This window comes from Ambystoma mexicanum, chromosome 12 (genome assembly GCF_040938575.1).
Source record: "Ambystoma mexicanum isolate Mex_15411 chromosome 12, UKY_AmexF1_1, whole genome shotgun sequence".
In the NCBI taxonomy this organism is placed as follows: Eukaryota; Metazoa; Chordata; class Amphibia; order Caudata; family Ambystomatidae; genus Ambystoma; species Ambystoma mexicanum.
Window position 1 is genome coordinate 275955395 of NC_090936.1, and position 26300 is coordinate 275981694.

Here is a 26300-nt window from a genome sequence, read left to right on the forward strand (position 1 = left end):
TCATATTTTTTAAAAATGTTCGGGATAAAATGGCCAAATATTAGCATCAATAAATACAAGCACATGCTATGAAAAAATAGTGTTGCTTTAATTTTGATTGCTGTGCCCATAACTCTCATTGAACTTCAGGCATGCCTACATACAAATCATATCATTTAGACGGACAGGAAAGAAACAGAGAAAGAATATGCCCACTACATAGGACAACCCGATACATAGAACATGAATTATAAGGACTAAGAGACATATAACAAACTAACCCAAAAGCTCAAATATCTGCACACATAAATCCACACAACCACCTTCTCGCACAGCAAACCACACGCACTTCACCACACTGCAACAACAAACAACACATAACTTGCACCAACCGCACACAAGGACTCACATCGATCCGATATTCACACCCAGATATTCACACCCAAGATCAGCGCACAGTGAAAACAGAACTGAAGATGCCAACAGGACATCACTTTTCTCACTTTCCAACTCCCTCTTCACCCGATTAACCCCTTCCCCTCCTTATTGTTTGTAGATCTGGCTGAGCGCCTGGGGACCAATTCCATTGGTGACGGTGCACGGTACAAATACCTTTGACGTTAACATTAACATATCCCAAGAGCATGAGCTAATTAGAAATCTCACTTTGTATACTTGCATGTTTAAAGCCAATTGCGAGTGCCTTATGAATAGACTGGCAGTAAAAGGGAAGCACTCTCATGCAGCCTTCTGGGAACAACCATCAGAATGTTATCCATCTTCAATAATCTGTTTGTTGTGTTTTGCCTATAGGCACACGCAAATGCACAGGTGTTGGTTTAATGATTCATGGTATAGGACTTTAAGATCACCAAAACCTAGAGATGCCATTGGGTTGAATCTGTTTCCTGCACCTTGCAAAGCGACGTGTGATCTGAATGTGTTGCTGCCACTAGCGTGTGATCCTGGGTGAAAGTGTACTCCGGTGACCCTCTTATGCCCCGCATAGCCCAGGTCCCTCCGCTTCTGCTGTTTCTGCACATAAGCTTTCCTGGACGTCTGTTAAACAGGACCCACAAGCTGTTCAAATTGTATATGCCCTTACCACTTCTTTTTTAAGTAATAAGCGCGCTTCCATGTGTACCTGTCGTGGTGTGCCTTCCCCTACATATCCTTCACCACAAACACAAAACTGGCGACGTCATTAATATTATCAGATCTCGACACCTGAATAAGTCCCTCGCAGAATCTGCATTTTAATATACAGCAAATCAGCCCCCCATTCACTCAATGACCCAGAAACTGCTCAGCAATGAGGTAATGTATTCCATGATTGGAAATGTAATGCCTTACTCTCTCCCTCCCTTCACAAATGCACCTTTCTCGCACACACACATACACCAGCTCATGAGCAGGAGAGAGAGACACACAGACAAATTGATAGGCTGTCTGCCTATACCAGTGGCAGGAGAGTGGGAAAGAGACCTAGCTGTTTTTCCAGGTTAGGCCTTTTCATGTTATACTATGACTTCTACTGCTTTGTTATGCCACTTCTTGCTGTATTCTTGCCTTGTGAATCCATGCTTTGCCTTGCTATAATTTCCTTGATAGTTTTCATCCCTTGCCAACCTGCTCACCATTCTACTTTCTACCTTATACTATGCTTCACCTAGGGTGCCCCACTGTGATTCTGCCTGCTGGGCTTTGCTCCCTAATGGCATTGCAGTGTTGCTTCTGTGTGTCCCTCTGTGCCCAAAGCACCAAGTTCCCTATGTGACTGATTCCTAGATATCACACCTTGAGCTTGTTTCATGCCGAGCTGTTTCTAAAGACCCCAACTAACACTGGACCATGAGTCCACTGTGATGTTTCAACCACAACCACACCTGTTCTTATTTATGTATTGGTCAGTGTTATAAATGTCAGTTGTTCATTGTGTACAGTTTCAAATACATTGCAGTTGACTGTTTGAATAAACATGTTTAGGGTGCTGTTAACTGTGAGGATAAACATGCTTTGGCAGGTGCAGCTTTCAAGTGTGTATTTGTTTACCTTGTTGCTACCCATGTAGCCAGTATCAAAACAACATTAGGTTACCTAGGAAACATGGAACCACTTTGTATATAAGGCTTGGTGATTGTGCAGGTGATGATGAGATGCAGTCTGGACAGGAGGGCCCCTTTATGCTAATAAATACTTACTTAAATACTTCAAGCTGACCTGGAATCCTGAGGATCTTTGTTTACTTCATTCAACTACTATAGCTTCTATACAACAGAAAAACAGAAACAAATGTTTGCCGGATCCACCCACCCAACTTACCATGCCTCCTCCAACACACTTTGTTTCAAACAAATCCCCTGTACCATTACCCCCCAAACCCCACTTCGACCACTGGCAAATGAATTGTGCCGTTGTCACATTTAACATCTGTTGGGGTGATGGGCAGAGAGATGTTCTGGAGTGTATGTGCTCCATGAGTCCCTCCGGTAGCTGAACAACCATTATTTAAATCCTGGGCTGTGACATGTGATGCAGCAGGCCCACAGTGTCCTGGAAAATGCCTGTGGCAACAAAAAGTGCAGCACCGAAAGGAGCTTCAACAGTGGTGGGATAGCAGGTCTTATGTTGATCCTGCTTTCTAGGTCTATATTCTGTCAGCGTGAGCGGTTTACCTATGGTTTCCCTGTTAAGGTGGTACAGTGTAATGAGCTGCCCATATAAGAGTGCCAATGGTGATGGTCTGAGTGGGAACGTGCACTCTCCTTACAAAATGGCTGCTTCGTTGGAGTTCTGTGACTCTGTGACTCTGCTGCTGCACATGTCCCTGCAGCTCAATGTCCAGCAGGAGGTCTGTGAGCTTTGTCGTGTTGGTGTCCTACTTTAGTGACTGCATGGTATTGGGAAGAGTGTTTGATGAAGGTGTGGGCCTCACAAACACTCTTAGGGCCAATTTGGTGCATCTGTGGCTCATTTCCGTCAAATGGATGCACTTACCGCCATCTTCTGTGTGGAGATAACTGCACTGTCTTTTGGGCAGAATTAGGGGCTATTTTTGATGGTATTCCAGTGTTATTTCATCTTGTAAAATAAAAAATAATAATAATAATTTAGCATTTATATAGCGCTACGAATCCTCAGGTATCTGAGTGCTGCTTATTATTACCCACGGTGTGTGTTGGAATTGGCCTTTTATGTTTCACTGCTAATTCCTCAGGTGGAATTAGGCTTGAGAGGATTACCACTGGTTATCGTTGGTCATTCCACCAGCTCTAAATCCTGCAGCAGAATTAGCAACAGGGAATTATCGCACATTTTCCTTGACTATTGAATAAATAGAGTTTTAGCAGTGGCAGTAATAGTATCACCACCACTTTTTACCCTTACCGCCAATCTCACAATCAAGGCCAAAGTGTAAACAGGAGTCCCATTCCTGTAATGCACAATCCAAAATGGAAATTCTAAAGTAGACCTTGAGTGTTCCTATTGTTTTGTTTACATATCTCTCCCTGAAACAGGGGTGGGCATGCAAGAATATAATTGCCAGTTATAGCCCCTATAAGTTCTGCTAATGGCAATGCACACTTAGCAACCACAAAGACAGACCACATCGTGCCCTTTTATTTTATTTAGATTTTTTTGCATTTTTAAAGCGCTCACACAGCCACGGGCATCGAGGCAGTGTTACGGAAATAGTTTTTTTTTAGTCGCGTAATTGTTTTTTTTGTCTTAGTTGCATATTTATAACGCGCTTAAACACCCAGAGGTTTCTAAGCGCAGATCCCTGGATCGAACCTGTGTTGCTTCGTGTTGTCTTGCTTCCAAGGCGCGCACTTTGCCGCTGAGGTATCCTCCTTTTGCAGGAGCTGATGGTCAATAAATAGCCGGGCGTCAAGCACATCTGTTTCTGATGTAGCCAGGGACAATATTATCATTTGTGGTTAATTTGCATCCTCATTCCAGACTGTAGTCAGAATTAAGATTTCTAAACCGGTGTCCACATCTCTCCATTATCTTATGACCTTCTGTATATTTGTTGGAATGCTCAGGACCTGCTTAACTTTCTTTTAGGGTCCCAATGACGGCACCCTTGCATCTCTTTGCTACATGAATCGCAAGTATAGGTCTGGACAAAATGTATAAGTGGTTGAAAAACACAGAATGGGGTCTGACATTTTTATATCTGAATATACTTCCACATCCCTCTATGTGTATGTTTTCCCACTGGACATTCAAATGTTTCAGAACACAATTAACATGGAGGAAAGCTGAAATGTAATGGTCTTTTTTTTATCTCTCCCAGGTGTCACCGCTTGGCCCGCATTGGCTGTGGGGGTCTTTTTTGGAGGATTCATCTTGAAAAAATGCAAATTAAATCTCCTTGGAATTGCACAATTTGCCATTGTGTCTTCAATCGTAGCAAACCTCTTGACTCTATCCTTTTTTGCTATGGCATGCAAGAATGTTGATGTTGCAGGATTAACAGTGACCTATAATGGGTAGGTGTGTTTTTTTTTTTAAAAGACATTTCACACAATGAACAGAATGAGTCACAAAAGAGCACTACGCACTGTTAGAACACTGAACGGCAACAGAAAAACTGCACCTGCATGATCTGTGCACAGCCCCGCCTGAAGATCGCTCTGTCTATTCTCCCTTGTCTTCGCCCCTTAATCTGCACTTGAAAAAAGCACAGAATCGCTGTCAGGCCTATTTGCTGTATTAAAACTGTTAAATGTATCATATTCACTTAATCTGCCTGTGCAGAGCATTATCATCTCAGAAATTCAAGGGCTCTCAGTGACTGCTGTTTTTTCCCCTGTGTTCCCACCCTCCTTCAGCGCTTAAAAACACTCGCCTGTGTATAGGTGCTATATAACTAAACATTACCCTACCATACCATGGTTCCATACAGTGGCACAGACAAAATACAATGTGTAACATATGAATAAAAAAGAACCCTAAATTAACAAATACACACATTCAAACCAGTTACTACAAAAGAAAGTGGTTAAAACAAATGGGACCATAAACAAGTCTTCAATTATAAAAAAATAAAAAAATAAACTAGTAAAGCCCTATGTTTCCAAGGAGTTGTGGGGGGAGTATTCCAATACACAATAGCTGAGAAGATACATTCATAACAGAACTTTGCCACGTCCAATCAAATAATCTCCCCACTCCTAAGGTCTAGAGATGTCCCATTTAGAAGCAAAGCACCTGAGTGCCTGGGAAGGAATAGCCGTTTAAGCCAGACAAGAAATTCTAATTGGAACTCTAGCTCCCAAAGATTACAAATGCAGCTCTTTCAAAATAGGACAGCATGGCCAAATGTCCTGGGCCTGCCTATCAACCCATCTTCTGCATGAAGGACAGCCTTCTGGGGGGAGAGTGTTCTCTGAGGAGGAACTGCAGTAAGTGCATTACCCGTGTCAATGCACGAAATATCTAAAGCTTGAGCTGAAAGACCGACATTGGAAGGAGAAACAAAAGGCTCAAGCAGAAAGAAGTGAGTCTTTGCATTAATGCGAGTCACTCCCAAACAAAATCCAGGGATTGAGCAGCACAAGCAGACGAGGAAGGAACACCCAAAACAGCCACCACTGATTATCAAGTAAGAATAGCGTTCAAGGGAATCACCTCTTTTTCAAGGTTTTCAAATACGAGGAAAAATACTCAATGGCACATGATGCTCTTGGTCTAAGGTGGTTTCACCCTTGGTTTCACCTTTGTCTCTCAGGGTTTTCAAGATCTTCTCATACCTTCGCCAAATTAAAGAGTATTTTCTGTCTTTAGCTCGTATAGTCCTTTCCATCATGGTTAGAGTTACTACATTGAAGTATCTACTGTCTGCCGGCCTTAAAACCACTTTTAGAGGCGCACTTATCAGTGTCTCTCTGGCTAGCCGCTCGCTCTCGTGATTATCAGCATCATTGCCTGTTTTGCCCTCTTTGTCAGTCTGTGCTGGTGTTTTGGAGGATCGCAACCATGATTCAGCATGGCCGATTCTTGTATGATTTCTTTCACCTTTATCAGCCCCTGTTTGCTACATTCTTGGAGTATTGAAGTTACTGTTCCCTATGTGTAACACCTCTTGGTTCTACCAGTGTTTTCAGTGCTTCTGTGCTACTCCTTTGAAGTGTTGGGGCCACTGGTCCCAATATACAATACTTCTTGGTTCTACCATTCTCTGCTAGCCCTTCTATGCTACTCTTTTGAAGTTTAGGAGCCACTCTCCCGAATGTTTAATACTTCTTGGTTCTACCAGTCTTCTTCAATGTTTATATGCTAGTCTTTTGAAGTGTTTGTGTCACTGATCCCAATGTATACAACGTTTTGGTACTCCCAGTGTGTGTCAGTGTTCTATGCTAGTTGTTTCAAGAGTTGGAGCCACTGTTCCCAAAGTATAATACTTTTTAGTTCTACCTTTTTGTCAGTGCTTCTATGCCAGTCATTTGACGTGTTGGAGCCAGTGTTCCCAATGTGTACTAATTCTTCGTTCTACCAGTGTTTGTCAGTGCTTCTATGCCAGTCATTTCAAGTTTTGGAGACACTGTTCCCAATGTCTATTACGCATTGGTTCTACCATTGTTTGTCAGTGCTTCTATGCCAGTCATTTCAAGTTTTGGAGACACTGTTCCCAATGTATTAATACGCATTGGTTCTACATTGTTTGTCAGTGCTTCTATGCTAGTTGTTTCAATCGTTTGAGCCACTGTTTCCAAAGTATAATACTTTCTGGTTTTACCAGTCTTTTTCAATGTTTTCATGCTAGTCTTTTGAAGTGTTGGAGCCACTGTTCCAATGTATAATACGCCTCCGTTCTAACAGTATCTTTCAGTGCTTCTATGCTAGTCTTTTGAAGTGTTGGAGCCACTGTTCCCAATGTATAATACGCCTTGGTTCTACTAGTCATTTTCAGTGCTTATGCTAGTGTATTGAAGGAGTGGAGCCACTGTTCTTAATGTGTAATAATTCTTCGTTCTATCAGTCTTTTTCAGTGCTTCTATGTTTGTCCTTTGGAGTGTTGGAGCCACTGATCCCAAAGTATTATACTTGCTTCTGCTGGTCTTTGTCAGTGCTTCTTTGCTAGTCCTTAAGAGGGTTACAACCACCGTTCGGAATGTGCACTTCTTCATGGGTCTTAGTCAGTGGCTCTGTTTTCCTTTTAGGAGTGCTGGAAACACCATTTTCAATGTGCAATTTTTCTTGGGTCTTCTGGTCTTCATCGGCACCTGTATGCTAATCTGTTCTACATGAAAATACCTAATTTTAAAGGTCTCAAGAGAAAAAGACCGATTTACAATGCCGATTTTCTTTTGATCGTAAAAAAACAGCATTGTAAAGGTCTTATTCTCTTGAGACCTTTAAAACGCGCTTGTATTTTAATTAAATATGTGAGGGGTTTCACCCTCCGAGACTCCCATTGACCTCCTCCCCCATCCCTACCACCCCCACTGCTGTGGGATTTCAGCCCAACTCCCCTCCCCCACCCCACACCCCCACACAAACCAAAACACATAAATACACACAATGCACACACCAACACACACCCACCCACACACTTTCCCGTTCTCCTCACCCTTCGCTTCCGGGTCCTGCAGAGCACACTCCTGTGCCACAGGGGCATAACAGTTTGAGTTAGAACGACCGCTCTGTGCGGTCATGGAGCGGTCTTTCTAAATCGACCTTTTAGTGAAGTGATCTTTATAAAAAGATCTTTTCACTTAGGACCCACTAATCTTCTGCAATGTTAGGACATCACTATCCAATGTGCAATGCTGCTTAGAGCTTTTAGTTTTTGTCAGCACAGCTATGCTAGTAGTTTTCTGTATTGAATCTACAATCCCAATCTGCTCGTCTCCTCTAGTTCTTTTGGCTTTTTCAGTGCCTTTTCACAAGGTATTTGCAGCGGTGGACCATTATTCCTGTCATCTTCTATTTCTTGGCCTAGCAGCTCTGCTAGCTGTGTCATCGGACCATGAACATCAAAGAGATTTACCTCGATTTGCTGGCAGTATTTCTGACTTGATTTGGCAGGGAAACCTTCAACAGCTTTTCTGCTTGCCTTGCACAGGGACACCCAGATAAGGGTTCTTGAGACGGCAGGTTTTCTAAGGATCGTAATCCCAGGAGACAGCTCCAGCATCAATCAGCTTGCCAGCAGTGAACACCATGTGCCCAGCCAGCACTCGGCTCCTTTGTCTCCCAGCGTCCGAAGAATAACTTCCTACTACTCTCTCAAAACCCTTCTTAATAAACGCCTTTGTCAGTCAAGGAAAACCCCTCCCCTTGGGCAGATCATTCCACTGAACTGGCTAGTGATTTCATTTCTGAAGAGCAAAAAGATACATCTCTCTTGTGCTTCCTGCTCTAAAACAATGCCATGTTTTCAGTAGAACTGATCTATAGATTTTTTTTAGTTTATCACCCAGTGCAGATTCAGCCTGCACGTTTAAATTCCCATTTTCAAAGCATCATGCATCTTACTCAACCGGCGTCCAGCGTATTTCATAGAGTACTAATTTGCACTAATTGTTATCAGGGGATTCAGTTACATGTTAACTGGGGTTGGGTTAATTAGTATGTTAGATTTATGTTAGTATTATATTAAGTGCAGCACAGTTCATTGAAATATCATCCTGAATCAAAATGCAATTTCAAGCATGTGCTCTGTGCATTGGCATCTATTTAGTTCTGCCTGATACTCACACTTTTTAGTCCAGTAATTAGTTTCACATCCTGGGCCCCAGTTGCCGTTCAAACCCACGCTAACATATGCATGCTGAATTTATTAATCTAACTGTTAAAATTCAGAGCCCCTACTCCTACAAATGTGTGTAAGGAAAGTCTTGCAAGGGTATTAAAACAAGCCTACTGGTATTTCTCATGGTTTATTAACAAAGGGTTTTTTAACAATGTCAGTTCTAGAGCAATAGTGTCCTGTTTATTCTTTGGCAGTCTCCTACCAGCAACAAAGTACTCTGTGTTTCTCAGAGTAATTCTGTATTCCTGAAATTTTGTTTAACACTTTTCTGCCACAAAATTCAGGGGACCCCACCACAACACACTCTATATACTCCACAACCAACTCCCTAACTCATATTGTCACCACCAAACCTGCATTGTGCATTTTCTGTCATAAATTCAGTAAATGTTGTGTTTAAAAAAATTGCACTGTGAGTTTTGCACGGTAAAATGAAGGATACTGGTAATTGCCAGGCTAGATATTATCAACCAATAGTAATGGCTTCCCTCCTGAACAAATATTGATACCTTTTAACACATTATTGTCTGAAATATAACATTATTCTAATCATTCTCACTCTTTAGTTTGGTCTGATCTCGTCCCGTGTCTGAAATATAGCTCTCACTACGCTATGAATTCTTGCTCAATAAATATTGTGGACATTTTTCCAGTAACCTCCACCAGCACTCAGGTCCCAGGGAATATAGGTTCCTGCTTGCTGCCTTCTATTTATCTCTGGTGTTATCCAGGTAACCGTCTGTAGTTGGTATCTATCACTCTCTGACATCCGCAGTGCCCTTGAGCTGTGGTGAGTTTTTATAAATGCAAACATAAATAAATAAATAATAAGGCTTAGAGACTTGTTTTTACACCCATCCTCATTGTTTCTAGTTGTCTCCGGTATTTTGTATTCTGTAGGCAAACCTTGAATAAGGCAAGAGGAAGAATCCTGCATGATATTTGCAGATTGGTGCTCAGGGTCTCAACATCTCTCCGCACTCAGGGCTTCTTCCTCTGTCTGCTGCATAATTATGGAGTGGACATTACTCCTCACTTCTGCCTTTTTGATAGTGGCAGGCATAGACCATTCAGTCTTTTCTCTATGTGTCAGTTTCACTCACTGGTGTGGAAATGATGAAACATCCAACCATGCTCATCCCACGAGCAACACTTTGGTTGCCTCGTCCCTTGGTAGTTGCATTCTTTCATAATTGCCATTAGCACCCTGGGTGGGGGTGCTAGCCAATCAAGAAACTCTGAAGGTAGTCTGTATTCTCTGGTATAAGCCTGCCTTCTGTGCTCGCCCACTGCTGTGTGCTCCTCGCCCTGTGGCTCCCTTGTTCCCCACTCTACTCAAACCATCTTTAGCACCTGCAAGTAACCACATATGGGTGCTAAAGGCTAAGGAAAAATAAATAAAATTACCTATCTCTAGTCCTGCAAACCGATCCCTGGCACTGAAGTCTGTTTTCAGTGTTAATTTGTAATCAACATTGAAAATGGACTCCTGTTCCCAATGCGGCATTGCATGATTGAAGAAAGTTAGATTAAAAAAAATATATATATTTTTTCATGTGGTTACTCATGGGTGCCTATAACGACATAATACTAGGCGGCAGGCTGATTGTGCCGGTAACTGCACCACCACCCACATTTAGAGACCCACGATTTGCTCAGTCCTTAAGTTGAGCAGCGGCCCATTGCCGGCAGGGTCGCATCTCCGCCTTGGGTTATATCCCCTCAATAAATTAAGTATGTTTGATTTTACTGATATAATAGATGTCCACAACATTCCCTCTCCCACACAAGCGGTAGGCCACATCCTTCCACTATAAAGTAATATAAGATATAACTTTTTTACTGTTACCGCCACTCAATTCGATGGCCTTTCCTCATGATTGTGAGTGGTGGCAGTTTAAAGGCCACAGGACTCCATGAGAATTTTGCAGAATTATCACAAGCGGTAATTCTGCTGCGGTGTTTCTACCAACCTTTTAAGTTAAAGTGGAGGATTCAACTTCAGCATTTTTCTGGAGGTGAATCTTCCACCTTACCTCCAAACTTAGAATTGGTGTTCACAGTAACATTGTGGTTATTGAGTTACCACCCAAAAAGTGTCAGTAACATAATCACTGCCACTTTCTTACCGCACTGACTAACTTGTAATGAGACACAATGTTTTCTACTAAACAAATATTTGTCAATCACAATAAAATGTATCCGGCAAAACCCATTACCTATTTATAGATTTTTATAGATATGACAACAATTTTGTTTATGTTTAACATTTTACATTTATTACTTTTTAGCATTGCTTTTAAAATTCAAACCTTATTGGCCTTTTTCAGAAACAATCTAGCCAATATAGAAGAAAGTTCTTTGGTACACTCCTGCAACTCTGACTGCAACTGCAAAGCAAACCAGTGGGATCCTGTGTGTGGTGATAATGGGTTGACTTATACATCATCCTGTCTTGCTGGATGTACACTCTCTTCTGGCTCTGGAAGGAATACAGTAAGATTATTTTGCATTGTTAACTAGCCTTGTTTGCATATGCACACATACAGGCATGCCATGATGATCATCTTAACTCAGCATCCCCCCGTTGATGATCCCTAGAATATAATGATTTGTTCAAACACATATTACAGTGCTCAATGCAATGAGCTATCTTGCTGCCATCTAACTTTGTTTGTCATTGTTAATCCCATCTTTTATGTATGTGCTCAGGGGCTTTGCAACAGGGGAAACGCTGAAATAAGATGATCACCTTAATGGCCCCTTAAGCTTTTTCAGTGAATTTCAAACTGTTTGTTATACCATAGTTTTTCAAAGTCAATAGTCATGGCCTTCGGCTGTGGCCAGTGTGCATGTTCCACCTACAAGTTTCCTTAGGGCCCACTCGCTCCGGCCTTCTGACTTTGGAACTGTACCTGTTCCACCCATAGGTTTCCTTGGGGCCTACTAACCATGGCCTTTGGCCGTGCCCACTGTGTATATTCCTCTAAAAGTTTTCTTTAGGGCTCACTAGCAATGGCCTTCGGCTGTTGACACTGTACTTGTTCCCCCTCTAGGTTTCCTTATAGCCTACTAGCCATGGCCTTTGGCCTTGCCCACTGTGCATGTTCCACCAATAGGTTTCTTTCAGCCCCACTGACCCTGTTCCACGTAGAGGTTTCCTTAGGGCCCACTAGCCATGGTCTTTGGCATGGCCTGTGGCCACAGCCTTTGGCTTTGCCCACTGTTCATGGTGCACAAAAAGGTTTCTTTAGGGCCCACTAGCCATGGCCCTTGGCCAGGCCCACTGTACCTGTTCTACCTATAGGTTTCCTTAGAGCCCATGGCCTTCTGCCCCTTTGTTTGTGCCCACTGTCCATGGTGCACCAATAGGTTTCTTTGGGGCCCACTTTTTTTTGTATTCTTTTCCCATTCCCACAGTACTTGTACGATTTCAAGAGTTTCTTTTTTTAACTCTTTGCTGATGTCCACAGTTATGCCATTGAACTACCCATAACTTAGGTTGTCTCTGGATATAACTGCGGTTGTATGAAAATGCTCAAAAATTCTGAAGCTCTTCCCCAACGTCACAGGCACTCACAAAGTTCCCCCCTCCTCTTTCCATGGTGCCCCCGCTACTCCCAGGTTTTTTTCCCCTCCCTAGCCCTCTTCCATTACCCCATCACTCTTATTTTTGTGTGATGCACTTTCATTCGCACTCGTGTCTTCCATTAGAGCTGCAGTTATCAACACGGTTGTCCCCGGGTGTAACCCAGGTTATGTGAAAACATTTGAACTGTATGTCGGTCCCCTCATCACCGCCAGCTTCCCAATTTCACATGGTGTGCTCTTTCCCCCTCCCCACCTCTAGCCTGATACCATTTCATCGTATTCCTCCTCCAAATAGTATTTTTTTGCACTTTTCCCTTTTTGGCCAGCCCAGGTTATAACTGCGTTTATCCCCAGGTATAACGCAGAATATGAGAACAATTTTGAACTGTAACTCTGTCCCCTGAAGGCCCCCAACATCCCAATTTCACATGGTGTCCTCTTTCCCCCGTCCCACCTCTACCCTGATATCATTCATCCTTTTTCCTCCTTCAAATGGTGTTTTTTGCACTTTTCGTTTTTGGCTTACCCATGTTTTACCCATGGTTATCTCTCGCAGTGAGCACAACAAATTGGTGGCTTTTTCATTTTTGAAAAGCCTTGCTGATGCATTGAGGGACACATATATAGCTATAACTTTGAGAGAAGGGGGTCCTCCCGGAAATCGAGTCAAAGCTTCTTCACCAAGTTGTTTCATATCTGGTCCAATTCCATCCAGCGTTTTTTGCTGTGCGCTACGTTGACATTTGGACTTATTCTCTATGGGGAAATGAACGGTAGCAGGCTGAAAACCACATTTTATTGTTTTCTAAATAACTTTATCATTTTCTATCAAATCCTTCCCAAAATATCCAGTCCAGAGGCATGGGGGTGTTGGGGTTGTGAAAAACATGTTATCTGCAAAATATCTAGCAAAATCCGTCCTGCAAGTCAAAAGTTGTTAGCAGTTCAATGTTCTGGTCTCCTATGGAACTTGCTTCACACCTTAACTATAGTGCGGTGACTGCCACACTATAATTTATATCCATATATACATATTACAGGGCCAGCGGTAGCGGCTCTTTGGTTATGGTTAAGTTGCTCAACCCATTGGAAGAGCACATTTGAGTGGCTTATAACTTTGCCCCCCCTCGACGAATCCTCACGAAACCTTGCAATAAAAGTATATGGCCCTGTCAGATTGATTCCTTGATGTTTGGTGAGGTTTCGTCAAGGGTGGGCAAAGTTATAGGAGGGTTCCAAAATGTGTGGTTTTTCCCATTGACACAATCGAAAAAAGCTTTTGCTCACACCTACAGCCCAAACACTGCCTGGATTTTCACCAAATTTGTCGCAGGAGCGGCAGCTTGGTCCTGGAGACATGCATCCATAAATGTGCTGTAAATCCATCCAGTCATTTTTTTTCTAAAATGACCAAAAAGTAGGTAACAAAAATAAGTGATATCTGTGTTCGGTCCGCTGACTCGCGTGCCTGTTCGTGCCGTGGACTCACTTCCCTGTTCATTCCTCAGACCGGCCTCCGATTGGCCCAGAGGGCAGCGTTATATCTGCGACCATCAGATGCGCCCGCTGATTGGATGGTGAAAAGCATGAGGTTCATCAGATTTTTGGAACCGGCCGCCATGTTGGATTTGGGGACAGCGCCCTTTGTCCGCGAACATCTCGGTGAAAACATATTAAAAAACACAACATTGCACTTGGGACACTAATAAAACAATCTCTGGGGAGTTGTGGGGTGATGAGGATGGGAAGGAACATGGCCTTAAAAAAGCCAAAAAACAGGCAGTTTGTATATACTCTGAAGTCCGCAAACAGTCCAGGGTAGTCCTGTGATGTTCACAGACATCTGAAATGTTCGGGGGGCATGTATGCTTATTTCGGCATTACAGGGTTGGTTTTTGGATGACTTATAACTTTGGCGCCACTCAATGAAACTGCATGAAATGTTGGAATATAATTCTAGACCTGATTCTGAATGGTTTTCCAAAGTGTGGTGCTGTTTCGTCAAGAGGGAACAAAATTAGAGGGGCTCCCAAAATATTGTAACAGCTTATAAATGTGGAACCATTTGACGAATCTGCACAAATGTTTGCAAAATGATTATAGATCTAGATCTGAATATTTTTGCAACGTTTGGTGGGATTTTGTCAAGAGCGGGCCAAATTAGAGGGGGGTCTTAACATTCTTATATGGCTTATACCTTTGTTGCCGTTTGACGCATGTAGACAAATGTTTTCAGAAAGATTATGGACCTAACCTTGAATGTTTATGCAAAATCTGAATGGATTTTGTCAAGTAGGGGCTAGTATATGAATGTACATTTTGAAACTTTTGAAAAAATAAAACATGGGCGGATTTGCTGCAAACTTGTGTAAGGAGCATTGGCAAGGACCTGAGAGCATAGTTTTGCAAATGTGTCTGAGTTTTATTTTTTGAAAAGTGTCATAATTTAGATACAAAAAATAGTGATATACCTTTGGTGACTGGTGCAAAGCCTGAGGCCATGGCCAGTGGCCGGATTGTCCGGGTCACCACCTAAGGCCAGACCTGAACAATCTGGCTACTGGCCATGACTACGAGGGACCAGCAATGGGGTTAAAGTGTGCATGGCCACCAAGGATGTGGGAACGTTTTTTAAAATTGGGATAGGTTGAAAGGGAAAAAAATGTGCTCAGGGGTACAGATTGAAGTGCTGGATGGGATTGCAGCAAATATGCATGAGGAGGGTCAGCAAGAACTGGAAAGCATGGTTTTGTGAATATATCCTGTGGTTTTTTTTAAGTGTCAAATTTAAGTACACAACACAGTGATCTGCAATTTGCTTACAGGGGCAATCAACATGGCTGAAGTAGTAGGTTTGAAAGAGAAAAAAACACTCTGCTAGCGGTTACAGCCTGAAGGGGTGGACTAGATTACAACAAACTTGCACGACAAGAATTAGCAAGGACCTGAAAACATGTTCTTGGAAATATGTCTTGTGTTTTATTTTTCAAAAGTGTAAGAATGTAAGTGGAAACACTAGTGATATACATTTAAACGCAAAAGTGTACTCTGATTTGCTCATTGGGGAATGTGGCATGGCCAAAGCCTATGCTCCATCGATGTGGAGACTGGCCATGGTTGCAAGCCAGGGGCACGGGCCATTGGTTACATTATTAGGGTATAGTGAATACTGAGCTAGGATGCAGGGTAGGGGCAGTGAATAATAGGGTTGTTTGGTTCAGCTGGGGTCATGGTGGAGCTCTATGCCATAGGCAATTGAAAGATGATTTCCATCCCCAGCATGCGCTGCTCATAATGACAGGTATAAGTATGTGTAGCAAAAAATATGTATCTTAAAGTAGATTTATAGTTCTTTCATATATATGAAAAGAGGAATTATTAAAATAACTTGTATATACTGTTGTAGCACCATTAACTATTTTCACTTATAAAACCCATTAAATTGACCGAAAAAACTTTGTTAAAGGTGATGTTATGGTTAAAATGCATGCCACCTTTGGGACTCCCTTCTCCAGTAATTACCCAGTAGCATTCCACCTTGTCATGCCTAGGTATTTACCGCCTGGGTTTTCATGAGCATTTGCCCATCTGTACTGCCTGTTCTATTTATGTACTTCTCTCACTGCACACTGCATATGTGCATTTATAGGAGCCTTGCGCACACATTTTTGTAGAAGTATGGGAAATGTAGATGCAAAAGACTTGTGAAGGATCGTTAAGTGGCAGTTGGTGAGTGGAAACTTAATATGGTCATAGGGTTATATGTACAGTTTTTGGAAGTGATTGGTGGATGGATGTGTGACTGTTTGAAAGCAGACATCGAGGGCTTCCCTGTGTGATGGTGTGCACGTGACATCCATGTCTTTTAATGATCCAAGGCTTGGAAAGGAGACTGTGGAAACCGTGCAGTGATAAAAGTCCATCAATTATGTTCCTTATTGTATGCTAGAGAAAATTATTTGAGACAGAAAATTGTTTTGGTTCTTTTTTTTATTTTTATTTAATATAGAATTGTACATTAGCACTCTGTATGGGTGAGCTAGCCAATCAGGTTGCTAGGAATGGGGGCTTGAACTGCGGGTACAAGCCCACGTTCCAAGCCACCTGACGGCCGGCTCTCCCCGTCGCAATCTTTGATGTCTTGGGTGTTTGTCTTTGCAGTGCACAGTCGTGGCGTGAGTTATGGTTGCTTAGCTTACCATAACTGGGGAACTTCTGAGGTTTTTCGGTTTTACTTCTAACCATAATGACCCTTTAACAAAGTTTTTTCATTACATTTCATATGTTTTTATTAGTGCAACTTAACCATAACCTCCCTTTAACAACATGTTTTCAGTAATATCGATATATACATATATACAAATTCAGTTAAAAAACTTTGTTAAATGGATGTTATGGTTCAGTTGCTCTAATAAAAAACCTATCAAGTTCAGTGCAAAAACTTTATTAAAGGTACGTTATAGTTAGTTTGCAGTAATAACAACCTATTATGGTTATATGTAAAACCGAAAACCCCCAGAAATTCACCAGTTATGGTGAGCTAAGGAACCGTAACTTGCACCACCACCATGCTCTGCTAAGACAAACATTGATTACATAAAAAATGATATCACAAATGTCATTGATGACTTCACTGATGACATCACATGTGCAGTTAGTTATCATGAAAAGTGCCTACAAGGGATTGTGAGTATCATGTTGACAAAAAAGTGTGAGGGGTGGTTGAGAAACGTATTATGAACTACGTACTTCAATAAGGAATGTACTGCTATAAAAGTAAGATAATTAATATACACTGCTTCACGTGTACCTGAAATATATTTTTTCTTTAATAATACATACGGCAAATTAAGACAATGGCCCAGAAACAGCAACTCCTCCACAAGTGCACGGGCACATAGAAAATGAGCTTGGATGCAAAAATGGAGCAATTGCTGAACACTTTTTCTCACTTGAAAGATTTTTTACAGGGACATATCATGGAGAAAATTAAATACCACTGCCCCACCTGCACCTGTACCCCCTGCCCCTATCCCAGCCAACCATCCACAGAAATTCCCTATAAACAAATATGCTACGATGAGACCTTAATCCCTTCCTTCCCTGAAGCCCCACCTGTGGAAAACCCTAATTCCCCTGTATATGTTTCCATTTCTGCTACCCCTTCCCTTTCCTAATTATGTGTATTTATGTGTGTAAATAAAGTTCTATGTGTACATTGTTGCTGTGTGTCTATGTATTTTCTTTTTTAAAAGCCCCATTTTGAGTCTGCGGACCACGCAACTGCCTGGGATGTCTGCAATTAATCAAAATGGAGGTGTCCTACAGACACCGCACCTATCCATGCAGTCTGCATTCAAAATGGATGTGGCATAGGACTTCCTGCCTGTCCCCATGACCGCAAACCTGTGACGTACCTTTAATTAGTTCATACACCCTTCCCCTGTCCTGCAGACACCTGGACGCACTTGCATCACATTCCCTGTGTCTTACAGACAACGCTCCTGTCCGTCATGTCTGCAAAGTTGTGGAATACTTTTAAACAGTTCAGGGACCCCTGACCTGTCCGGCGGACACTTGGGGGCATGCGCATCTCCTCCTCTGGATCCTGCAAACAACGGGCTTGTCCGGCATGTCTGCAAATCAGTAACTTACTTTAATTAGGTCGGGGACCCCACCCATGTCCGGCGGACACCTGGGCGCGTGCGCATCTCTTCCCCCGGGTCCTACGAACAAGGGCCTGTCTGGCCTAGCCACAAATCAGTGATGTACTTGAATTACTTCAGGGACTCCACACTTGTCCGGTGAACACCTGGGCGCATGCGCCTGTTCGGAATTGTCCACTGCACGTGTGTCACACTTTTAATTAGTTCGAGGACCCCATCCCTGTCCGTAGGACACCTATGCACATGCACACAACGAAGCTCGCGCAATAAGTGTCCTTCAGACAGCTGTCCCATTTGCAAATGTTTGCAGTGTCATCATGTGACCGCACCCATGCTGAGCATAGGCCCTTAATCATAAACAGGGTCTGGGCCCCTGAACACCCAAAAAGTGCTTTTTGGGCCAATCCAAGGTGATCTACTGTGAAACTTCAACCTTGCAGACGTCCCAGGGTATGCCCCTAGCCATCTGGACACTTTCTGGAACTTTTTGAGCCTAGCCTGGGGTTCGAAGTGTCCGAGAAGTGCGCGACTGTCTGTGAAGAACTCCCCAGCACCCCTATAAAAGGCCATACCCCAGTGCTGCTCCTCATTCGTTTTTTGGGTTTCCCTGACAGAGCACTTGGTGTCATTGCCATTGCTATTGCTGGATTGCTGCTGCATTGCTCCTGCTGGATTGCTGCTCAGAGCACTTGACGGCAATTTGCATTGGCGTTGCTAAATTTCCAGGAGTACTGCTGCAGGTTGCTGTTTAGCATATTGTTGTGTCTCTGCTGTTTTGCAGATTGCTCTGTTCCTGGTTAGAGGCTACTTTTACTTGGATAATGGCATCCATGTCTACCTCTGCTGTTGCCTCTGCCTCAACATCAATCCCACCCGCACCCCCACGAACACCACCTCCCCAAGAGCATAGATAGAGGAACAGGCATGATGATGTAGAAGAGGAAAAACAGGGCAAAGAAAATGAGGTAATGGAAGTCACAATTAGCACCTGCCAACGTGAGTCTTGGGTGTGGAAGCTCTTTGGCAGCAGCAGATCCCTCCAACAACCTCACAGGCCATACACAATGCAATAAATCCTTACCATTCAAAGGTCATTGTTTTGTGTGTGTACTGTGATGCAGTGTTAGGGAGAATTCTCATAAATGTGCCAATTCCTCCCACCTTAGAGCCCTCAAGCTCTTTTGCTAAACTTTGGGACTTTGAACTTTTTAATTCTGTTTGTTTTCTGTGTTAATTTTCTCTGGTTATGGAGTATATACAACTCCATAGGCATCATATTTTCATTTATGTCACACAGCACCCTCAGTGCAGTGGCACAGGGAAACCTTTTCAGGCTATCCCAAGGTTTAAATACCTTCTCTGGGATAAATTACTGTTTCCCAGAGTAAGTAAAGTGACATTGGGCCTCATTAGGACCCTGGCGGAGAGGGTTTTACGCCAGCGTAGTGCATGGCGTACCTCTACGCCATACTACGACTTCCCGTAGCGCCATGGCGGCCTTTTCCGGCTGGTTTTACCAGGCTGAGAAAACCATGGCGCTACGGGACCTCGTTGTTAATTACGCCACCGTATTTTACGGTGGCGTAATTAACTCCTTCCCCACTCCCATTATACCCTATGGGGCAAAAATGGGAATGGGGAAGGGTAAAATGGGGAATGGGGATTCACCGCTCCGCCAAGGTCGGAATGGGGCGGTGAATCCGCCAACCCCCATGGCGCTATCGGCGGCTTTCCGCCATGCTTCGCGGTGCATTTAGCACCGCGAAATCCGCCTGGGTCCTAATGAGGCCCATTGACTTTACTAGTCTTCTTAAATTCCTACACCCAGCACATCCTATCTTACAATAGAGTGCTGGAGGGGTTACTTAGTATCCCCTGTGTCTAGATAGTCATGTAGCAGTCAAATGCTACCATTTCCTCTCAAAATGGCTGGTGGCAGTGGTTTTACAATGAACTACCATGATTTTTCCCGATCACGAACACCGGTAGAGTTAAATTGCTGAAGCCATGTTTTTCAAGTAGGCATCTGAGCCCCCTATGTAAAAACAGATCCCAGTCTTCTTTTTTCACCATTTCTTTGGGGAAAGGTCTGTGCTCCAAACCAGGTTTGGTTCCTTTGTTTATTCGCCTTTGGCGGGCTTCAGGAGTGAAGACCACCTCTGGCACCCAAGTGTCTGGGGTGGGCAGGAAGTGAGGGAGGTGCCCGAAACTCCCTGTGCTTAGTCTCCTAGCAGACCCTAAATCACTCTGTGGTGATTGGCTGGCTGACTGTCCGGCAAAGACAGCCACCCTGCTGGGTGAGTGACAGCTAGGCTAATGAATGCGAGAGAACTGAATAAAAGGTGTGTCTCTTGGCTTGGAATTCAAAGTCGACCACTGGAACGAAATAACCGAAGATGAGCTTGAAGAGGACAGCTGCTGCAACTCCTGGACCGTTGGTTTGTCCGGTGAAGCCCTGCTGCAGGTCTGAATCGCTAAGTTCATCTCAACAGAGAAGCCCTGCAAGGATGACTTCTCCCTTTGAATTGGTGGGACCAATCAGCTCAACACTAAGCCACCTGGATACCATTCTCGGAGCTGGTTGTATTTTCCTCAGAGTGCTGCAGGAAACCAAATAACCAGGCAGCGGGCTTGTGTGCTTGAATACAGCTACCAGAATTGAGGATTTTCCAGTTGCCAGCTTTTTGACCAGTGCCAGTGCAGTACAGGAGTCCCCCAACATCCTCCCTCTTGTCCCCACAACTGAGGCCCAGGAACAGTGAGATCTTTAAGGAACTGCCAGGAACAGAGGTCACCAGCTGCTTCTTTTTCTTCATTTGTAAAGGTATTGTAAAATCAGACTCAGAGTACTTACCTCTCGCATTGAAAGTGCTTGAACCGTTCTCAACTCACAGGCCTAATAAGCTTGTGACCCAAAATATGATTCTTCTTGCTACAAACTATTCCTAAGAACCTTTCCAGAGACTTTTCCGTTTATCTACCAGTACTGCTTTATCCTATCCAAGGTTTTAGCCCATTGATTTTGGCCTAGCCTATTGAATTGAATTGACTCTTCTGGTGAACTCAAAATATCTGCACTGCCTAAGTAATAACTGTATTTTTCCTATGTTCTGATAACCTATGCCTTTTTGCTCCTCCTTCAAAGAATTTTGAATGCCTCAGAAACTTAGAGTGTACAGTACTGAAGTATATTTGTGTGTGATTATATTGCCTCCTTCTTATTAATGTTTTATAACTAACAGTTGAATAAATTAATAAGGATTTAACAAAGAAACCTTGAGTGTAAGAGTTTATTTGAACACATGTGATTGTAGACCTCTGTGTAACATCATTACAGCTCACATTCCCTCTTGAGATAAGCCTGGCTGCTCAGCTCCGTTACCAAAAACTGCATAGTACAGACTTATACCAAAGGCTGGTTTTGCTTACACCTGTAGTGCTAGTTGTGTGTAGTGGTCTCAAAGGGCACTGCATACAAACGTTGCCTTACACGTAGTACTCTGCAGGGGTGAGCGGTTGCGGAGTGGTTTCGAGGCTGCAGTATGGGACCATGATGGAAACTGCCCCCTACCTCATTGAGGTGCACCAAACACCTTCATCTCTCTATCTGCCCTTTTTTATACCTGTGGTTGGTGTCCCTTCGCTAACCTCCCCTCCGTTGTGTGTCATGTTTAAAACATCAAAATAAATTGCCAAAACACAAAAGAAAAACCTGGTTCTTTTCAGAGCCACCTTTCATGGTTTAAAAATAAAAGTGCTAATGGAATGGTCCAGACCCCCGCACAGTCAGTGAAATCTGCAGACAGTGCGGTAGTCCGCAGACATCCAAAGCGTGCAGGGTGTGGCAGCATGTAAACCATTGCATTTGTTTCTGGGACAAAGTGGTGGCTCTGAAAAGAGCCTTTGTGGGGTTTTTCTTTTTGTTCTTGGAAGTTTTGACCTGCAAACACCTACTGCACACATGATTGCTATACTTCTAAAAATGGCAGCAAAGCATTTTGGATATTGCACAAAAAAAGATGATTGCCACCATAAGTAAGATGAACTCTGTCTCTGCGGAAAATGTTGGTGCTACGAAATATAATGTTTTCATTGTCGAAGGAAGACATACAAACATCTCCCAGAAATACACGAACATACTTGTTGACATTGCGCCTAGCTTTCTCCATTTGCGGACCAAATGATGAAGAGCGCAGCCTCATCTGACTCTGGGCAATGCACAAAGAAATTTACTGGAGAGTTTGGGAACATGTCCATGACTTTCCCAAGTGCCTCCTTCATCACAAACTGCAGAGAGATTCCAGTAACATGGCCTAAACTGTTCCCTCCACAATGAATAATAATAATGGCTGGATGATGCTGCATCACCAAAGTGGCACAAAGGGGAAGCGACTCCAGCCACTTCATGCCAGGCACTCCATACCAGTGCACATGCACATGAGGGAATCCAAGATGTGCACCCACTCTACACTGCTCTGCATACACCTGCAACCAATGTATTATCCACGAGTCACCCAAAATCCACACCCTCTTTCTCCTGAAAGACACAGCCATAGCCATAGCAATCTGCACTCCACTCAGCAAACAGATCTTCTGCCACAGTCTCTCCTTGCACCTCATACCGAGGAAACCTTATTGACCAATCCCCTGGCCTCCACAGTCCCATTTCCATGCCTACCATCCTCAAAAGTCCTGGATGTGGCACGTGTCATCCGCAAACTACTGCGGGGGTTCATGAATAAAACAGCCAATTCAAGGGGGTAGGGAGAGAAATGTAACCCAAGTTGAAGTAACGCTATTTGCGTTGTGCTCTATTCCGGGAAATTTGCTGCAGTGATACCACCCAACTTCTGATAGAGCCCTTCATTTCATTTACTATGGCAGACACTGATCTGAGGACTTGTTAATTGTTAAGACGGATTTCTGAACTCTGTCCTGGTGGCGCAGAAGTTCAGAAGGCCAACCTAATTACTTGGAACAGGGTAACCTCTGGACAAGCCAGACCAATCAAGGTAGCGATCGCGGCGGTCAAGACTAGGTCTCAAGAGGGGTGAGGGTGACTGAAAGCCCGCAATGAGCACACAAAGCAAGAGCGCTTACAAACTACTCCAAACAGTTGTTATATCAAAAATATAAACACATTTATTTTAAGGCCTTTAAAACAACGACCGTAGCGAGAAAATCACAATAACACAGTATTAAGCCAACACATACCAAATCAACACAATATATATACAAATACACAGTCGCAAGCGTTTAAAGCACGAAATATGTAGTCCACCTGCCAGGGAAGGAAAACAGGCAGTGCGATAACGCTTTAGACTCAGTTCGCCTTTAGAGGCACCTAACTAGATGGAAGTCCGAGCCCTGCGAAGAGTGGAGCCTTGTGCTCAAAGTACCTGCCACGCCGGTGCCAACGGGCAAAAGGGGAAGCTCTTCGGAGGAAGTCAGGCAGTTCGGGTTAGTGCACAGCAGAAGGAGAACAGGTTCCGAAACTCAAGCGCAGCCTCCACAGCGAGCAGAAGCAGAGCGCGAGTACGGCCAAAAGGGTGCTGTTTTTACACAGCAGGGAAAAGCAATGGGATACTGCAGGAGGGCGACCAGATCCTAGCTAAGCTACTCACCGGTCCCCGAAGCAAGCAGGCCCAGGCTTCTCCACGTTAGTTTCAGCAGCTGGCAGGTTCAGAAGAGCAGGGAACGCCTCGTAGTCGTGTAGAGCAAAAAGACGTCCCAATCGACGAAACCAGCACAGTTTTGTTGCCGCAGCAGGACAACGGAGCGGCCGTGTGTATTCAAGCCAAATGTACACTCCTCCCTTCAGACTTGGGAACGCCAAGTGTACGAAGCGTGGGAGAGTGACAAGGACTCGAAATACAACACAACCTGGCGGCAGTTACAGAGCAGGACTCCCTTGTAAGCTGGTCAGTCAACTGGATGGCTCAGAGACACTTCCGAAGGCTTACTTGGCAGGAGATGATGAAGTCGCCGGGAATAGCTGTTCCTGCTATTCCAAAGGTCGAAGCACCAGCACAGGCCTTCTGGTTCGATCCAAGGAGGAAAGGGCTTCACAGGACGACAGCAGTGCAAAGGAGGATTCCTTCAGCGGCTCACCAGCGATTCCTCGGTCCAGCCTCTTGGTTGCAGGATACTTGGCTCCTGTATTCCTTCGTTCGTGAGAACTCAGGAGATCGACATGGTAGTGGTGTTTCCAGCCCCCTCTTATCCATGGTTCCCTTCGCGCCAAAACGGAGGGGAGCCAATGGGAGATCCGCTCATCAAAACACATACCATACGTGGACCAATCACGGACCACGGTGGTCCCAGGCATTCACACCACCCTAGACTCTCTGGCACCCAGGATGTGTATTGGGACCAGACATCCCAGCCCACACCCTGGAGGCACACAAACGACATGTAGAAGCCCGCGAAAGCAACCACGTTTCGCGGGAAAGTACATGCCCAAATAAGGAAGGCCCCGGGTCGCCGGACCTGGGGAAGGTGAAGGGAGCAAGACGGACAGTGGACAGGACAAAGGAGCCTCGCGGCCTGGCCATTTTGGGAGCCAGGCCACCATTTTGGGTTCAGTGCAAAAACGTGCTCAGAACGCCAAAAGGAGCTCAAAATAAACAAAACGATCGCTGCCACCATTCGAGTCCCTGAATGACTTGCACCGATCAAATACCATCCTAAAAGAGTATCTAGGGCCTGTAGAAGGCTAGAGACCCAAGAGAGCTGTAACTTAGCTTACAGTGCCCTCTTGTGTCGTGTTGCACTAAAGCTGCGACACGATAAAAGAAACTACGGGAAACCACGTTTCCCGGTACTGACTGTTTTAAGGGCATGTCAGTTTCCCCATAAGAAAGGAGCGAAAGCCCAGAGAAGTGCGGCAGAAGGCTGTACTTCTCTGGCAAAGTCAAGAACAAGGTTAAAAACAATAGCAAAAAGTTTAGGGGTTGCCACATGGAAGGAAAATTCCCTACAATTACGAAATCTTTCCTAACACTCGCCCCTCCCAGACTATGGACGGGGGAACTAATCCACCCCTGGATGAGTCTCTTGTTCAGGTCGGTTAAACATTCTGGACAACCCATCAGCATTGCTATGTTGGACACCTGGCCTATGCTCAATAGTGAAGTCGAAGCCTTGTAGACTTATGGACCACCTAAGCAACTTTGGATTCTCCCCCTTCATGTTCATTAGCCACTTTAACGGCTTATGGTCAGTCTGCACAGTGAAGTGGGTCCCATAGAGGTAGGGCCTCAGCTTCCTTAGGGCCCACACAACAGAGAAACATTCTTTCTCTACCGTGGACCATCTGAGCTCTCTGTCCTTAAGCTGGCGACTAATATAACCGATAGGGTGTTCCTTACCCTTCTCATCTACTTGTGATAGTACAGCTCCTATCCCAGTGTCAGAGGCATCCGTCTGCACGATAAAAGGTCTTTGATAATCAGGGGCCCTGAGCACAGGGGCCTGGCACAAGGAGTCTTTTAAGCCATTGAAGGCCTTCTCACACTCGTCGGTCCAAGTTACCTTCTTGGGTTTCTTCGGAGTTGTGAGGGCAGTCAGAGGAGCAGCTATGGTGCCATAGTCTGCCACAAAATTGTGATAATACCCCGTGAGTCCTAAGAAGGCTCTCACTTGAGTTTGCGTAGTGGGGGTAGGCCAGTCTTGTACTGCTTGTACTTTACTGGGTAGAGGCTGTATCCTCCCTCCACCTACTTCATGTCCAAGGTAAACCACTGAGCCTTGTCCAATCTGGCATTTACTAGCCTTTATGGTCAAGTGGGCTTTCTGAAGAGCCTGGAGCACAATCCTGAGGTGTTTCACATGGTCTTCCCAGGTGGCACTGAAAACTGCTATATCGTCCAGATATGCAAGGCAGAATTCGTCCAACCCATTCAACACATGATTCACAAGCCTCTGGAAAGTGGCAGGTGCATTCTTCAATCCGAACGGCATTACCCGGAATTGGTAAAGGCCGTCTGGAGTAGAAAATGCTGTCTTCTCCTTGGCATGTTCTGCTAAAGCTATTTGCAAATAGCCAGCAGTGAGGTCAAACGTGCTGAGGTACTTGGAGGCACCCAAAGTATCCACCAGCTCATCTGTTCGAGGCAAGGGGTGTGCATCTGTCTTGGTGACAGCATTCAGAGCCCTGTAATCCACGCAGAACCTCAATTCAGAAGTGCCTGCCTTTGGAACCAAGACCACAGGACTGGACCAAGGACTACTAGAGGGTTCAATCACCCCAAGGTCTAACATCTGGTTGACCTCGGTCTTAATATAAGACCGTACTT

General features: G+C 44.2%; 1 protein-coding gene across 1 annotated transcript in view; it reads left to right on the forward strand.

Moving 5' to 3' along the window:
* The window catches only part of LOC138513505 (solute carrier organic anion transporter family member 1B3-like), a 636965-nt gene that overhangs the window by 363291 nt on the left and 247374 nt on the right, over positions 1–26300 (forward strand). Inside the window, exons 9-10 of the mRNA XM_069628420.1 lie at positions 4283–4478; positions 11077–11242. Of these exons, the coding sequence (XP_069484521.1) occupies positions 4283–4478; positions 11077–11242 (362 nt within the window). The remainder of the gene's footprint in view (positions 1–4282; positions 4479–11076; positions 11243–26300) is intronic.